Source organism: Necator americanus, assembly GCF_031761385.1.
Source record: "Necator americanus strain Aroian chromosome Unknown Necator_2022.05.29.01.07, whole genome shotgun sequence".
NCBI lineage: Eukaryota > Metazoa > Nematoda > Chromadorea > Rhabditida > Ancylostomatidae > Necator > Necator americanus.
Window position 1 is genome coordinate 332,038 of NW_026986548.1, and position 18,213 is coordinate 350,250.

An 18,213-nucleotide genomic window follows, 5' to 3' on the forward strand; every position below is an offset into this window, starting at 1 on the left:
TTTAGCTCACTTTCTTGTGTTTTACGAGTCAATACAAAGAAAGTTACCTTCATAATACCAGCTTCAGAACATATAGTCACTGAGAGGTAAATAACATTCGCAGTAGAGTGAAAATTGTCTTCGCTTCCTTCCGCCGTCTCAGAATGTACCAGTTCTCAAAGCAGCGAATAGGAAAGCATACAGGGGGAGACGTTTGTGATGATAGAGGGCCTTTTCACGAAGTTCGCGTGTCCATTCTGCGCCGTACACGTCCAGTCACGTTGACACGCGGCGTCTTTTGTGCTACGCACCCCGTTTTCTATCTGGCTGGTCCCAATCGAACGAACACATTCGACATCGACAGTACATTTGTTAGCATATATGCCGGAAAGGTATGCTAAGAAATTCGAGCAGATGGTCTCTGCTAGATGCTGTTCCAAGGTTCAGAAATAATCTAGACGTCTGGAAAGGAAAAAAATCTACACCACGTCAGATTGATGTACAACGAGTGTTCGACGAGGAAACAGTAGCGAATGCACTCTGACGTGGCCGCCAATCGATGTCTGCAGTCAGTTTTTCGGATACTTCTGCAACGTGCGGTTGCATTGCCCTCCACTCTGCTCGAAACGTATTCGTTTTGTCAGAACCACACTATGGCTTACAAAATGTGTCCCTTAGGACTAGACCTTGTAGTAACAACGATAGAATGGCGTAGTGGTAACTGCATTTTTCCTCATAGCGTTCATTCAGTCGCCCTATGCCTTATCTGAGTCATTGGATCTGATTATTTATGCTAATGTTTCGTTTCTTCCTTTTCCTATATCATACGGAAGTAAATGAAATGAATGCCATTAAGCATCATAAAAGAACTGGATCGATTTTCAGGCGTCCTATTCCCGATCTCAAAATTCTAGGCTGTTGTCTTTTTTTTCGATGTTTACTCCCCGTGTTACTGCTAGAATCCTGCGTTCTGTTTTTGTTGGATTGTATGTTCCTTCAAAGAAGATACCTCAAAGGTTTTGTCAACAAAAGGTAGGAGGAGAACAGTTAAGATCGCAGCATCCTCAGTACACTACAGTTGTAACTAACTGACCCATGAAAAGTGCACATATGACCTGGTTAAAACAACCCGAACTGTGATGCTTGAGCGGTTGTGTTCGAAGCGGCGCAGTGGGCCAGCGGTTTCTGTCTAACTGAAGCCTTCGCCACCCTCACTCGAATGCTCCTTGATCGTAACAACTGGCTCCACTGCGCCGCTTCAAACGCAGTCGCTTAACTGCACCATGTTTCATGTCGCTTCGAACCTACTATGCCTGTTTTGTAAACTGTAATGGGCACCACCTGTACCGCTCGATTATCCCCTCGCACGTGAAGTCGCATTTCCAATCATTCAGCAATTTGGAAAGATCCAATGAAATTGGCGCAGGAAGTGTTAGTTACATGTTGTCGTTTTCAGATATTGGCTCTAGCTGGTCCTGCTATTTATTACGAAGACAAAATTAGTTTATTTCATAGAACTCCTGCTAGACGCCACTCAACCAGTTGCATCATCTTAGGATACGCTCGTAGTCGCTTCTTCCCTTCAAACTGTCAAAAACTGCGCAGCTTTGCGCATAACGGCCTGCGCGTTTTAAAGTAAATCTAGACGTTTTGAAAGGACTGTACATTTGGGCCCCTATTATCCTTGTACTATTAAAGGCATCACGGGTCTGGGCTGGTGCGGATTTCAGATGGAGAGCTCCTATACGGGGTCGTAGATTATGGAGAAGAGGGTGATTCCGTCCATTCCTTTCTAATTGCCGTAAAAAACGGAAGATGCGGCACACGCACAAGGCACGCTGGCGCACTCCATTCGAACTCGTAGAAAATAGCGCGCCGGAACGCTCGAAGTCGTACCTTCCGGGCCTTTTTTACGGCAGTTAAGAAGAAATAGACGGGATCATCCTTCTCCACAATTTACGGGAAATTTGAAGGATTCCTTAATATCGACTCAAAAAACGTTGTTTATCGTGTTAACCATATTTTGTTAGTGGGCGTATAGGCATAACCCACCTGAAACCCGCGCCACCCCAGATTCGCGGGTGATGCCTTTAACATAGCAAGTTAAATGCGTCTTGGTAGATGCAGTGAACGTTGGGCAATGAAAGCAGCTCTCGGCCTTCGCAAAGAGCCACATAGTAGGGTCAAAACAACAAGAAGCACGTACACAATTGCGTACGGGGCTTCTCTCGAGGCGCTTCAGTGGAGCGTAGCGGCTAGGAGCGTGGTGATACCATTGCTGGCACCTATCGCTGCAGTTTGCGACGGTCCCAACTGCTGCCTTTGCTGCGCCGCTTCCAGCGCCCTCGCAAATGCACCGCAACTACGCTCGTGATTCATGTCGTTTTGACCCGACTGTACCTCTGGTCTATAATCTGGGTGTCGCTCCTATCGAGAGTATCTTAGAGAGGCTCGGGTTGACGTCGCTGTCCTTGACGTCGTCGTTCCCCGTGTCCCACCTCTGGCGATGTCCGGTGGCTAGGGTCCTCTCTGAGTGCTCTATGCGCGGACTCTTATGAGCCCAGCCACGAGGTCGCTCCACCTCCACTATCAAGAAGCTCAGGCCTGAAAGTAACTGCTACTGTTCGGTCGGCGTGCAAAGCCCATCACTTGCAATGCATGGAACTGGGTTGGATAGATTGCTAATAAACATTCGTCCGCGGATGAATACATCATGCAGTGGAAAAATATATGCATCCGTTCTGACACTGGAAATGTTTGTCCAACAAACGGCTGAGTGCCGTTACGACAGCAAATCAACTAAATGATATTTGGTAACCAGCTTGGAAAAAAATAGTCGCCGACAGTTTCATTTCCATCGTATTTATCATCCCAAGGACAAATATACTGGTGTAGTGATTGGTAGCCAAATATTTTATTTACCGACATCTGCCTTTTTTCGCCTTTCTCTTTTTCCTTTATTTTTGAAAGGTTGGAAGGCATTAAAAAGCACTTGATTGATGGCAGCCTCAAGCTGTGATGCTGCTGCTGCCTGTTGCTGCTTATTACCCACCTTTGCTCTTTCGCAGATGAACGATGCCAATAACATCTACTTAGTTAAAGAATCAATAAAATTCTAGTCGTCTGGTTTTTACTGGTGTTCAAAAAATGCTAGTTAGGTTGCATTCTCATAGCCAGCAACGCCCATCGAATGAATCAATCTGATCGATCAAATGGTTCTATTTTCCAGACTTTTATTTCTTCTCTCTTTAGATATCAAGCTGTCTCTCTAAAATAAACCTAAACCGTTTCTGATAGGATCCGTATAAGGCGAGATCCATTAGCCTGGTGTATACCTCAAGCATCTCGCTGACAGCCTCCTTTATGTCAACGGAATCAGGATTGTTAGTTGAACAAGCTCATCAATGATATTTTCGATTTGGAGAGATTTGAAGAGGCAAAAGTGACCTGTTGTCTTGTGAGATCAAACGATCGTCCAGGTGTGCCTAACTAGTACTTTCGTTTCGTCACCAGTCTTCATATTTAGTCGAAATGGTACACAGTGACGCATGTTAACAGTCACTCAATGAGTGCTTCTAATAAAAAGAATGAAAGATTTTCGAACACATTCTTCTGATTTTCCCTTAAAGGCAGAATACCACGAATCTGACGTTGTATGGATTTCCCACGGAAAGCTTCTATATAGGGTCGTAGATTGTGGAAAACCAAGCGGTTCCGCTCATCTCTCCGTAGTCGCTGTAAGAAAAGGCCCGGAAGCCGCCGTTTTCTCAAGACGGCTTGCATTGCAACGCGCCACCTTTGCCCACGCACCGAGGAAGGAATGTGTGCATAGAGGCGCGTTCTAGCGCACCTCGTAGCAACTGAAGCAATCCCCATGTCGTTTCTTACGACAATCATTAAAAGAAGAGCGGAGCCACGTGGTTTTCCACAATCTACGACCCCGTATGGAACCTTTCTATGAGAAATCCACAACACATCGGATTCATGGTGTACTGCCTTTAGTAGTCGGATCAAAACGAAATAAAGGACGGTGCAGTTACGTAAGCAACTGCACTCGAAGCGCGGCGGTGTAGTTGAGGTGAGCGAAGGGTGCTGCTGGTAAGGGTTCCACCTTTATCCTAACCGCTACGCTCCACCGCTCCGCTTCGAGCGCGGCCGCTTATGCAACTGCACCGTGCTTCATGTCATTTTAGCCTTACTGTATTTAGTTTTCCATCACAGCTCCTTGTTGAGCTTTGTTCTGTACATTATTTGTCATCTGCTCCATCCTTTTCCCTAACTAATGTGCATGAGTATATGGTCGTATCTGCGTGGTCGTTGTACGTGTACGTTCAGGTAACTTGATCTACGCTGTTTAAGAGAACTATCTGGCTTTTTTTTTAACATTATTGCTGAAGTCGCGGGTTAAATGGGTGCCAATGTGATTTGAGTGGGGCCACTCTGCTGCTCTAGCATCGCCCTGTGCTCGCGTAGACGCGCTGTGCTTCTACGGCGCGGAGAATGACCTTACAGCAGAAAATCGTTTTTAAGTGACAAACAGCTGCCCCGTTTGAAAAGCATTCGAGGAGGAGAGATTTATCAATCGGCAGGACATCACTGGAAATGAATGCAGCTGAGTCAGTCCGGGGCCTGAAACCTAAGGAGTAGTTTTAGAAGATCCACGACATGCAGGCTAAGGCTTAAGGTATTAATAAAGAAGACAGAGCTGGAACTACTATTGTTCTAACTTTACCAAACCTTCGAACCAAGCTCATCAGACGTGAATAGCTAAGATGCATCATGTATTACTCGCAAAGAAAAAAAAAAGATTCATGAAACGATTCCATAGTAACCCACGATCACCCAGCATGCATGGAACAACTTTTATCCACATATTTTTAATTTGTATTCGCAAGCTGGTGGCCCTAAAGGGGTCCATTGGGTTAACCTTCATGACGGTTGTTCACATTCGTCTGATTCATGACTTTACGAGGATTTCCAATCGGGGCAAGGTCTCTACTTCCACCGCTATACACAATCGGCGAACCGTCAAATTTCTCCTTGTACTTCATGCAAGGAACCTCGGCAAAGCAGTAACTAGAGTAAAGTTGCGAAGAGTCAACAAATCAGCCATCAAAAGTCATCATGCGAATGAAGCGGTTTACCAACGAGAACAGGGTCTCTGCCATATGGCCGCAGAATTACAGCGCGTCTACGCGAGCACAGGTCCATACTAGCGCGAAAGAGTGGCCCTATCCAACTACTCTAAAATGCAGTTGGCACTCATCAGTGGCCGGACTGAACTTCATTCGTACTGGGGGAACACGTAGTTGGGGGGGGGGAAGAAGGTGGCGCTCTTATTTCTGGATGCTCTACCTTACTTTTTCTCTTAGTAAGTTTAGCTTACGTGTCATAGATCCTCTAAGACTAATATTTAGGTCTTAGGGATTCGATTGATTTAGTTATCTACTTCAGAAATAAGGGCGTCGAGTCCTCCCCTTCTCTCCCAACTACATTTTCCCTCGTACTGTAGTCGGAGCGTACTAGACCTGGGCTTAGAGCGCATGAACGTCCGTAGAACACAGAAACCGTCCTTATCGTTAAACTGTTTTATTTGCATAATGGTTGCCTCTATCTTTCTGACTCTTCGTGGCTTCACAAAGATCATTGCCACTGCATTACCACTTGACCGGAGCTTGCATCGAAGTTGAAAGAGAAGTTCGGCGAATGGGTCGTTGATCGTGGATTGCTCTGGAAGGAGCGACTTTGCCCCAACTGTGGAAGTCCCGTCAAAGTCGCGTTGCAGGCGAAAGTGAACTCCCTTCATAATGAGCAACCATACAGCCCTCCTTAGCCACAAACTTGCGAATACAAATCGAAAATATGTGAATGAATGTTGTTTCATGCATGGTTGTTGATCGTGGATTGCTATGGAGTCTATTTTCGGTCCTTTTTTTTAGGGAAGTAGTACATGATATAACTTAGCTATTCACTTCTGATAAGCTGTTCGAAAGGTTTCGTAAACTTAAAGGCATCACCCCCACGAATCTGAGGTGGTGCAGATTCCAGGTGGATTATTCGTATACAGGATGGGAGACTACGGAGAGGGGGGTGATTCCGTCCATTTCTTCCTAATTGCCGTAAAAAACAGCCTGGAAAATACGGCTTCGAGCGTTCCGGCGCGCTATTTTCCACAACGAGTTGGATTGGAGCGCGCCAGCGTTGTGCACGCGTCATATCTTCCGGACCGGTTTTTACGACAATTAGGAAGAAATGGAGGGAATCACCCGCCTCTCCATAATCTACTATCCCGTTTAAGAAGACTCCACCTGAAATCCGTACCGCCTCAGATTCGTGGGGTGATGCCCTTAAAGCAGTAGTAGTTCCAGCTCTGTCTTTTTTCTTAGTAGTTTTAGCATACATGTCGTGGATCTTCCAGGACTACTGCATGAGTTTTAGGCGCCCGACTGACTCAGGTAGCTATTCACTTCCAGTGATGTCCTATCGATTGATAATTAATCTAATTATCGTCTCTTCCATTCCTTCTCAAAAGCGAAACCCATTTTGCCACTTCAGGCCGTTCTTTGTCCTTGTGGAAGGCTCTGTGGAAGTGTCTGCGCTTTTGCACCTTCGCCATTACATGCCACATTACAGTAGTACCACTGTTCGATCCTGTCTCGTCAGAGTAGCTCACCCCTCCTCCAAATACCCCCGTTCCTGTGTTCTATGGATGTTTTTGTGCCTACGCTTACAGTACAAGTACGCGAGTATGGTTCAATCTGGTCACGGTTGAGTTCGGTAAGCTGCTGCACCCGGATTGGTATGCTGGAGTAGTTAGGATTGAGGTGAGACCATCGCGAACTGCAGCGATGAGTGGTGCCAAGTGCCAACAGGGGTCCCCTCGATCCTACACTCCATCGCATCGCTCTCAGTTAACGCTACCGCTTACGTAACTGCACCGAGTCTCAGATCCTTTTGATCGGACTGCAGCTGTTGATTGTGTTGAGTCCGTCGCAGTGAAGCTTTGCCCACAGATGATGCGATCGACGATTTAGTCCCATCATTTTCGTTATCGCTAGCAGCGGCAGAGTATAGGGGCTTTACAGCTAGGGTGCACAACGAATGCGAGCACAAAAGCATGGATTTATCACCACACACAAACATGCACTCTCAAGAGCAGTACATAAGAAGTTATAGGTTATTAGGATAAAGAAAAGTGCTAGTTCTAGTTAGTGAGGGATAGTATACGAGGACTCAGCACAGGCTCAGGTCTCTTACTAACTAGCTAGAAGGGTTTAGGTCCTAAGAGAGTCCTAAGACTTACTAACTTTTAGTTCCAGCTAATAGTTACTTGCTCAGATGTCTTGGCCCTTGATACTTGTGCTTAGATCCTAGACATTAGTAGTTTTAGCCAACACCTGGACTAAAGCCGCCCGCTACCTCGCCCCAGCCAGAATAATTACCTAGAAATGCTATATTTACGGATGCTAGTTAGTTGCGTGGCGTATACGCAGCTGCTGAATGTGTTCAACCAAATGGGTGCGCGGCGCTTCCCTCTCTTACCACCTGGTTGAAAAAATTCGGCAGCGACTATGGACACAAGTTCAAAATTATTTCATCATTGAGATGGGTATGGAAACAATCAAACTCTCGACCGGCGGGTGCATGCCTGTGCTTGGACTTGGAACATGGCAGGTATCGTTTCGTTATCGCTTCTTTCCCCTTTCTCGTGTAATTGTTCTTTCTTCTTTACTCTATGCGTTCTTTGTTTTGTTTTGGAGTTTTTTTTTTCATCCATTCCTTTTTTGCTTAGTAATTCAAATGACTTGCAGTCCAAGGACGAGAACGAATTGACTCGTGCTTTGAAAACAGCTCTAGATTGTGGCTACCGATTGATTGGTAAGACACTTTTTACTTTTGCCTTCGAAAAGTACTATGTTACCATTACAGCTTTCGTTGACGGCGCACCTTCTGAAATTTGTCACCAGTTAATCTTACAAATCTAATTCGCTGCCTACCACTCATATAATCGAATCTGCTACGATGTTTTCTTTTAGTAAATTGTAGTAAAGGGATTGTGTAAATTGTTCACCTCTGACAAAGCAAATGCACTGCTGCACATACCGCATATGTAATACATCCCACAACGAATTTAAAAAAAATCATAAAATTTCGATTTGGTCCGGAAAAGTCTGAGATTTCCACACCATTACCAACTTTTTTCATTGCAGCACTTGCGATATCGAGTTTAAAGGCAGCGCATCACGAAATTGACGTAGTAACGGAAATCCCAGGGAACCCGCAGAGTTCGGAGCGGAGACTACGGAACCAAGCGCGGCTCCGCTCACCCTCCCCTGTTTGTCGCAAGAAATGGCGTGGGATCGGTTTTTCTTCCTAGTAGGCACGTCAGAACACATCCCCTTAGCAGCAGATTTCCACGCTCCGGTCCCCTCAGCAGTATATTTGTTGGTTTCCCCTGCATAAGTTGGTGAAGAGACCTTAATGATCTCCGACCGCTCGTTAACAAGGGTGGTACGTTCTAACTTATTTCGTGGGAAAAAAAAACGCCGTCATCCATACCGTTTTTTACGACGATTAGGGCAAGTTGAGCGAAGCCATACGGGTTTCCCTACTACATCGATTTCGTGATACGTTGCCTTTAAAATAAACTGTGAATGAAAGTAAATTGTGATGTGTTCGCCCATGTTACATCGTGTCCTTCTTTGTTCTAATATCTCAGTTATCTCAGCGACTGAATATATGTAGTCGTTTATTGGATTAAAGGCATCACCCCACGAATCTGAGGTGGTGCAGATTTCAGGTGGAATATTCGTATACGGGATGGGAGACTACGGAGAGAGGGGTGATTCCGCCATTTCTTGCTAATTGCTGTAAAAAACGGCACGGAAGATGCGGCACCGCACAAGACTGGCGCGCTCCAATCGAACCTCTTGTACAAAATGGTGCGCCAAAACGAATGAAGCCGTATCTTCCGTGCCGTTTTTTACGGCAATTAGGAAGAAATGGACGGAATCACCCCCCTCTCCGTAGTCTCCCATCCTGTATACGAATAATCCATCTGGAATCTGCACCACCTCAGATTCGTGGGGGTGATGCCTTTAATGATGGTGTAACTTGCGTTGCGCGCAAGAAGAGAGACATCCTCTGAACTAATATTTACCAGTTCTGTTTCTTTTTTTTCAAACAGATACTGCGTTCGTATATGGTAATGAATCTATTATCGGAAAAACGCTGAACGATTATTTCAAGGACGGGAAGCTTAGAAGAGAAGACATCTTCATCACATCTAAGGTACTTTTAATCATTTTAGTTTTTATCTCATAGTTTATTCCAGAATTTACTCGTTGCCAGAGCATTCGGCTATCATTCGGGGAGACAGTCGTAGACCGTACACAACATAAAGTAGGGTTGAAACGGCGTGAAGGACGATGCAGTTGCATAACCGGCTGCTCTCGAAGCATTGTCGTGGAGACAGCGATTAAAATCGAAGCAGAGATTTGCGAGGAATGGTGTCAGCACAGTGGTGTCAAATCAGTAGATTTTAGCCACTATGCTTCGACGCACTGCTTCAAGCGAAGCCACTTACACAGCTGGACCGTGTTTCATGTCGTTGTGACCTTACCACACATAACAGTATATCTGTGCTCCCAGTTCTCAAATATAACAGTTCACCAACTAGTAGTAATGGATCACCGTAATGTGATCAAGCATTACTGAGTTGTTGATGTCCAATTAATATGAAAGTTGGTCATGTTATTCGCTTATGTGATGTTTTCTATATTCGTATCTTACAACCTACAACCAACCTTCTTAAACTTACAACCGGCTCTGCCCCTTGGACCAATGCTTACGCGCCTCGAAATTCAAAATGGTACACCGAGTAACTACATCCTCTGCTCCTTCAGAGGAATAAACTCGGAGAAAGGTAGAAAATGAGTGCCATTTTTTCCACGTAATCTTACCTCAAAACCAACGAGGGGAATATCACAATAAACCTTTATCCATGAAAGAAAGGAAGTATGATCTCCGAATTTCAAACCGAGTAAGCGATGAAATCGGAACTTAGGCTTCTCAGCCTTTATCTTGCAGCTAAGAAACATCACTTCAAGTAACTGCATAGCTTATATCTTTTCTTCTTCCTCTGTCCAGTTTTCTTCTCGTTGTTCCATTTGTTCTTGCAATGATCTCCTTATTTATTATTATCACTTGTTTAATTCGAACTTTCATTCTCTCTCTCTCTCTCTCTTCTATTACATTCCTGTTTTAATTGATTTGTTTACTTTCCATTCTATTTGTTTTTCTACAGGCGGACTTCTTTCGAAATAGGTCCTATGCCATGGACGGGTGTAGTGTAGCGGTTAGAGGTTCCGCTTCCTGCACGATCTATCGGAGGTTCGAATTCCCCCTAGTGTTCACCAAGCCTTTCATCCCTCCGGGGTCGAAAAATTGGTGCCAGACTTGTCTGGGAGCGGTTTGATTAACGTCAGAAACTTTATCCCTTATCCTTTTTAAGTTCTCTGCCGTTTTCATTTGATTCCCACACTATTAAGTATTGACACAGTACCTGGACACCCTCCTTTAAGCTCGCTACTGTTTTAGCTTTAGTAACAGGAGAAACGACGTGACGTTCTTCACGTTTCTGTCAGTTCTTTCCCATTACGTAATAGCATCGCAGAACTGAAGTGTCTCAATAGCTTTGATTTGATTCTAATCTTTTCTTAGCAGAGCTTTGAAGTTGGGAAGTGGTAAAATTGGGATGCACAAATGAGTAATCATACTTTTGCACAGACGAAAAAAGGAAATTAAATCAAACTTCAGGATTCAGTGTTAACAGAAGTATTCATTGTCGGCAAATCTCCTTCTTCCTATAAAAAGCGCTAGGTCTAACTGTGAATATGAGGAAAGTGATATTTCTGCTCCAGAATCGGTTGAATAGTAGCAGAAAACTGCTCTACCAAGGAAAACTTTGAGAGAGAGTCCAAAAACAGTAAAAACAAAGTCGATTGGAAATATTTACGAGTTGTGACATCAAGTGATGTCTGAGAACGCTTTTTTTTATGCGAATTGTGTTCCTTTACCTTCGATGTTCTTTTCATATATTAACGTGATTTAAGTGCCGATTATCATGCAGTACGCATTTTCCAGGTAGGAACGAAGTAAACAGCGCAATTACGTGCTCGGGAGTAAAGACAGAATGAAAAAAGGAGAGTAACGTCAAGAAGAGTGAAGAAACAGAAACAGGAATGGATGTAAGGACAGTGAAACACACGAAAATGAAACAAACATGAATGAAGTAAACGAGTGGTACAAGGTATTCGTCTACCTCATTCTTGTTTGTTTCATTTGGATACAAGGTGAATTTGTGATATAAAAATGCTGTATGAATAAAAGGAAAGAAGTTGGAGCCATAAGCCTTTTAGAGGAGACAAAAAGAATAAGGTAGACATAAAACCAAGAATAGACACAAAGACACAACTTTAAGTGACAGAGAAACAAGACAAAATAATCATACCAAGCAAGGCAAAGAAATATCACAGAACAATAAGACAATGAAACGGTAAAAGTAAAAACAGGACGAGTAGGACAGAGATGATCCAAAAGATGAAAGGAAATAAAAATACAAATTGAATAAGAAAAGCAGTGCAAGAGCAAATGAAAAAACGAGAAGAAAACTGAACAAAGTAAGAGTAAAAGACGTTAACTATGCAGTTCTTGAGGTAATCTTTCTCAGCTACAAGATAGACCGAAAAGCCCAAATTCCAATTTCATCCCTTACTCAGTTTGAAATTCGTATACCATACTCGGTGTTAGTTGCTCGGTGTAGTTAGTACTGTAGTAGTAGTTACTCGGTGTACCATTTTGAATTTCGCTGCGCGTAAGCATTGGTCCAAAGGGGGAAGCCTCTCACAGCCATGTGTAAGTTTAGATACGAGTATAGAAAACTTCAAATAAGCGAATAACACGATTGTTTTAAGAGACTGTGCAGCACAATTGGAAAAGTCTAGTTGTAGTACAAAGCGAATGTTAAAGCGGATGTCGATCAGATAATAATCTTTGAGAGAGTTTCGCACAAATATCTTGCAACATCAAATGTGATTACTGTCAACCTTTAGTAATACGGCACTAATTCATAGACCGCAGTTTTGCAAACAGCAGATCTATGAATTAGCGCCCTATTACTAAAGGTTGGCAGTCCCTGATCTATCGGGAGCTACCCCAATGCAAGTGTTTTCAGCAACCAATGTCGAAGATGTGTTAGAGATTGTGAGATTCGAGTAAATACTGGGTAGCATCAAATATTTTGCCTTCCACTTCAAACCGATTACTCGTAATTGTGTTTATTTGTAAACAAATCGAAATTTTATGTTCGTGACTGTCCAAACAAACTGCAACTTTTAAGTTATTAGTTTATGATTGTATGTAGATTAACAGGTTTTCTGCTGAGAGAAGCGCATTGTGCGCCTAAAATGTCAAATATTTTTGTTCGCTTTTATACCAATTTACAATTTTTTTCTTACATCAGACTTCTTTTTGAAAAATCAAAAATTCAGCTCCCCTTCACAGCACATTCTCCCGAAGATGTGGAGAAATGTGTGAAAATGCAGTTGGAGGCGCTTCAAACCGATTACCTCGATCTCTACCTTGTTCACTGTCCATTGCCTTTTCAGGTATGAACATTACAAGTAAATGAATTAGCTGCATTTTTCACATCGTTAGAGTTACCACCTGCAGTTACCGGTACAATAGAAAGGTGAGAATACAAGAATAGAGTGTCAACAAATACGCAATATCATGGTGTGTAGTAACGGGCTTATTCTGTTTCTGTCCCGTGTGTGTATGTGTATGTATGTATATTTATATGTGTGTATATGTGTATGTTTATGTATGTGAGTACCTGTATGTGTATATGTGTATGTGTATATGTGTGTATGTGTATGTATATGTATGTGTATGTGTATGCGTGTGTATGTGTGTGTTTGTGTAGGTAACAAAATTCAGGAATAGGGTGAGGCGGGTCCCACTGTGTCCAACTGTTGCGTCGGCACCAGAACGCTATAAAGTGGGGTGGAAGAGGGCGTGGAATTGATGTGCACCAGTACTTCGCAATAACTCCAGATGGATATTTAAGAACTTGTAAAAAGTTCCATAGCCGTGACAGCTGCACGTGTTTTGTTTCTCCCTATGTACTCCTCCGCGTATCTATTTCCCTGCATGTTCGCAGACGAGACGACCAGACATCTGCTTAAATAGTAGCTAATAGTTTAGTTTATCTGACATAGAACATTATCGTTATTAGTGCACTAATGGTGTTCACGTCGTTTTATGTCCGCATATTATTCTGCGTTAAATATCTAGGAAAAACAGGCGAAGACTCATAACACGAATAATTTTTCTAAATTGTGTTGGTATCGAAGGAATATGGGTATAAAATAAAGTTTTAATGCTTCAAATGTAGAAGTGACGCATTAGAAAGAACACTGTGAAATCTTGAATCTGTGTTTAAATTTCTAAAAAAAAAGGAAGCGCTGTTGGAAGCATCCAAACTTAGTTTGACAGAAGATGCCACTACTTTAAATTTTCATTACTTGCTCAAAGCGAGCGAAGCGAGCACCACAAGAAGTCTAAAGTCCAGTTTTACCCGGGCGTTCAGACGTATATATACACATATGTACAGCGATATGCAAAATCTTAGGTCTACCGCTAACTTTTCTAATAGCAGCCTAGAAGCGGCTTACTTAATTCGGACTGAGCCACCACCGTATTTCTCACCTGCGTAAACCTCCGGCCAAATACCCTTGGCAGCATACCTGATCAGCCCAGGATGCCACGTACTTTTATCGAGAAGTAGGCCGGTGCAAAATAATAGGTACACTTCATAAAAACTCTGATTTACTGCAGAAATAACATCCAGAAAACAACTTCAGTACTTTGCTACATTGCCTTTGTTGTAAACAACATCAAAAATTCTATTCGGCATACTACTGTTAAGGATATCAATAAAGCTTTGCTCTACATTAGCCCATACATCAAGTATGGCGGCCTTCAGCTCAGAAACCGAGGGGGAAGGGGTTCTGTTAACACACAAATTATATATATATATATATATATATATATATATATATATATAATAAAGCAACACAACTTCTCTATCGAGTTAGGATCTGGGGAACAACTTGGTATGTGTGTGTCACGAAAATACCCCATAATGATGCAAAACTCCGCACCGGTGATGTACCAAACCATAGCCATGCAACTGATGGGCGAGCACTCTACCACTGGACGACCGCCCAGAATTATACATTCATGTATATTGGCCTTGATAAGGCAAGTTTATTTCTGTGTACGAATGTATACTTCCAAATTTGCGAATTATCATGCTATATAAAGACGGGCTTATTCTGTCACGTGTCTGCGTCTGTGTATGTGTGTGTATCACTCAAGAAATTCCGAAAAGAGAAGGAGACGGATACCATGGCGTCGGTTTGGTGGGCTGGAGCCCAAACGCGGTAAAATTAGGTGAGACGGGTCGTACGGCGTCGAATTCGTGCTCCGAAGCAAGATAGCTGTAAAATGGGGTGAGATGGGTCCCACGGGGTCAGAATGATGCGCCGGTGCCAGAAAGGTATAGAGTGGGAGAGACGGGTTCCACTGCGTCGGATTGCTGCGCGGGAGCCTAACGCGGTAGAGTGGGTTTCTATGGCTCCTTTGCATATCTATTTCCCAGCATGTCTCCCTGATGCTGCTAACATCCTTTCTTCAAAAGGTGGAAACACATGTGCGAACGGATGCTCAAATAGAATCATGATCATGCTATATGATAACGGACTTAGTCTGTCTGTGTGTATGTAAGTATATATATATATATATATATATATATATATATATATATATAATAAAGCAACACAACTTCTCTATCGAGTTAGGATCTGGGGAACAACTTGGTATGTGTGTGTCACGAAAATTAAGGAGTTTTCCTTCTAGACGCGTCAACTTTACATTTGGTGAATATTCGACCATCAGCTGCAAACACTCCTTCGATGCGAGATTAATGTAGATACTATTTGAAAGCATTACTCAAAGTATGGGTATTCCTCTTGATTTCCCCCAATAGTTATCACAGAATGATGTTTTAACATAAAATGACGTAAAAGACATCATTCTACTGATAATGATAACGTCCCACGTCGGATCGCATAAACATCTTGCTACTGTTTAAGCAACCGTTTGCATGCGTATTTCCACTTTCTGAGAACGGCATGCTACAAACTTGAGGCAAACAAAGAAGGAAATAGGCACACGGAGGAGTCATAAAGGTGAAGAACAAAGCGTCCAGTGGTGATAACTGTTGGAGAAAATACGAAGAAAACCCATACTTCGAGTAATATTTTCAAATTGTGTGTGAATTATGTTGGTATCGAAGGAGTATTTAAAGCTGACGTTTGAATGATCTCGAAATGTGGAACATTTAGAAAGAAATCTTTGAAATCTTCCCCTAATTTTATACAAAATAAGAAAAGTATTGTTAGAAAGGCACCAGTGTAATTTCACTAGCTTCTACTATTAATTTTCATTGATCAGTGAACGCGCCCGAAGCGAGCGCCACAGAAAGTCTGAAGTGCAGCTTTAGCCGGACAATCAGACTGGTTCAAAATAGCCAACAGTTCTCGCGATCTCACGTCGAACTTTATTTTTATCACTACGATAGTGCTAATCACGTCATTTCATGTTAGCACATCATTCTTTGCTAATAGTTGAGAACGGAGGAAACTCATACTTCGAATAATGTTTTCAAATTGTGGAGGTTTGAGAGAAACATAGATGTAAAATCAAGTTTGGTTGTTCTCCAAATATAGAACTGACGCGTTTAGGGAAAAACCATAAAGTCTTTCATTTATGCTCAAATTTTCGGGTAAAAAATTGTCGAAAGCGGTGATAGAAAAAAAAACAACTTTAATTTTACAAAAACAAAATTTTCTGCTGTTATTTCTCATTGATCGGTGATGGCGAGCGAAGCGAACACCAAAAAAAAGCCTGAAGTCCGGCTTTAGCCGGATGTTCAAATTGGTATATTTGAGAAGTAGGAAGTTACTGCTGCAACTGTGGAAATATTTAACCGTTTTGAAACCAACCAGAAGGAAGACGACAGTTTTGCACCCGCTTTTGTAAATGACATGCAAGTTCCGATTGTGATCGACCATTTGGACACTTGGCATGCTTTGGAGAAACTCTACGACGCGGGAAAATTGAAGGTTGTCGACACTTGTTGTTGTGAATTATGTGTGATTAAACATAAGTGTTTGGATTTAGGCTCTTGGTCTATCTAACTTCAACGCCACGCAGGTGAAAAATGTTTACGATCATGCACGTATAAAACCCGCAAATTTGCAGGTTCATTCCACTTTTTTTCTGCCGTTGGAGAATTTGCCTACAAATTAAAGGCTAGATCTTGGAAAAACGTAACTTCGTCATGCAGACGTCTATCCTCATATAGTTTTAGGTTGAATGTCATTTGTATTGGCCACAAACGGAGCTATATGAACTCTGCAAAAAGCTAAACATCTCATTCACAGCATATGGTCCACTAGGATCACGAGGAAGAAAGGTCTTTTCGTGCCTGAATTTGAAATTATCGAAATTAAAGAACGTTTGTTCGTCCCAGGAGTTCAATCCAAACATGAAGTGGCCGGAAGCCGATCCACTTTCGGATATTATCGTCAAAGAACTTGCGCAGAAACATGGCAAAACACCGGCGCAAATTTTACTACGTCACCTTATACAACGCGGAATGGCTGTTATTCCCAAAAGTGTCAAACCGGAGCGGTGAGCTTGTACATGCTTAAGTTCGAGTGAATAATTTGTAGTCAAAACTCGGCAAGATGTGCTCAACCAAGTTTATTTAGCGTCAAGGAAAACTTCGATGTTTTCGACTTTTCCCTGAGTGATGACGAAATGACTAAACTTAACTCAATCGAAACAAGAATGAGACTTTTTCTCTTCGACTTGTGAGTAGTGCGGCTTTACTACTCTCTTTTTTGATAACTGCTACGTTATTGTCACTGTACGTGAAGTTATATGTTTACAGCGCAATCGGTCATCCCTTCTACCCATTCGAAGAAGTCGATCAGTCTAAGATGTCAATGATTTCGCTCAAAGCATAGTCCGTTTACGATGATCGTTTCCGTTCACTTTGAAAAGCAAACGCACGCTAAAACACCGGTGATTTGCATGTGTATGTGAGGTGCCTTCAAGGTTTTTGCTTTTTCTAAAGCTTATTGTGAAATGAAAGAGAAGTAGCTAGCATTCTCGCTTAAGATATTTGTAAGTGATGTGCTTGTAGCCTACAAAGTAATTCGTGCCGGGAAAACGCATGCTTCACATTAAAAGATGTAGTTAAATTACTTCTGTCGGTATTTCCTTTTTTGTCAACAATTCGCTTTTGCCAATCTGCTTTTATCACTTATACCTTGTGATAAAGATTTGTGTAGTGTGAAATGTTAAGGAATATCTTATCCGTAACATCTTTTCCCATATAAAGCAATAATTCTTGGTTAATTGTTGTGGAATTTAGAACGCTAAGTCAGTAGTGATTAGTAATGCTTCAGATCCTGATCGATCAGTTACCCGATCGTTTTAATCATTTATCACCGATACGATACTGGTCAACAACAGATGTAGTTGCAGACCTCTCTTTACTCTGTGATACCAGAATCACCACATCATAGATTTCCCACTTTCAATAAATACCTCCGCGATGCTGTTTCTCCCCAAAGGCCTTCTCCTAACCTCTTGTCTACGGAATTGATGTAACCTATAAACTCTTGGAAAAAAGGACTCTAACTCTGCTATATCAATTTTACCACAATTTTAAAAACTAAAATTGTACAGAACGTGTTCTAAATCCCACCAGCTTGTTTTCCAGTATATTCCCTAATTATATCTCATTCTACTTGAGACACTACTCTAAATTCTTCTCCATTTCTCAGGTTTCAAAACTGGAAATGTAATTCAAACATTGATGAGGACATAATTCCTTAGTATTTCATAAATTTCAGTTCCTTTTATAAACATCCTCGATGCCTCAAACCTCTAGTGACATATATGTATGGGTATAATAAGTGTTTGCACCAGTGATTAGGTGTTTTTTTCCCCAGGAAAAGGAGCCGCTTTGAAGAAAAAAGAAATTTGAAATATAATGAAGAGTGATGAAATAGAATCATTTTTACTTCAGAATAT

At 42.2% G+C, this 18,213-nt stretch overlaps 1 protein-coding gene across 1 annotated transcript; it reads left to right on the forward strand.

Moving 5' to 3' along the window:
- Positions 1-912: 912 nt before the first annotated feature.
- On the forward strand, positions 913-17,138 carry RB195_026486 (uncharacterized protein; the record flags this gene model as incomplete). The annotated part of the gene is made up of 11 exons (XM_064176938.1): positions 913-1,011; positions 7,585-7,653; positions 7,791-7,857; positions 9,167-9,270; positions 12,531-12,647; positions 16,113-16,229; positions 16,288-16,368; positions 16,478-16,582; positions 16,640-16,800; positions 16,881-16,982; positions 17,063-17,138. The coding sequence occupies 11 exons, from the start codon at positions 913-915 to the stop codon at positions 17,136-17,138; spliced, it is 1,098 nt and encodes a 365-aa protein (XP_064070946.1).
- Between the last annotated feature and the right edge of the window lie 1,075 nt (positions 17,139-18,213).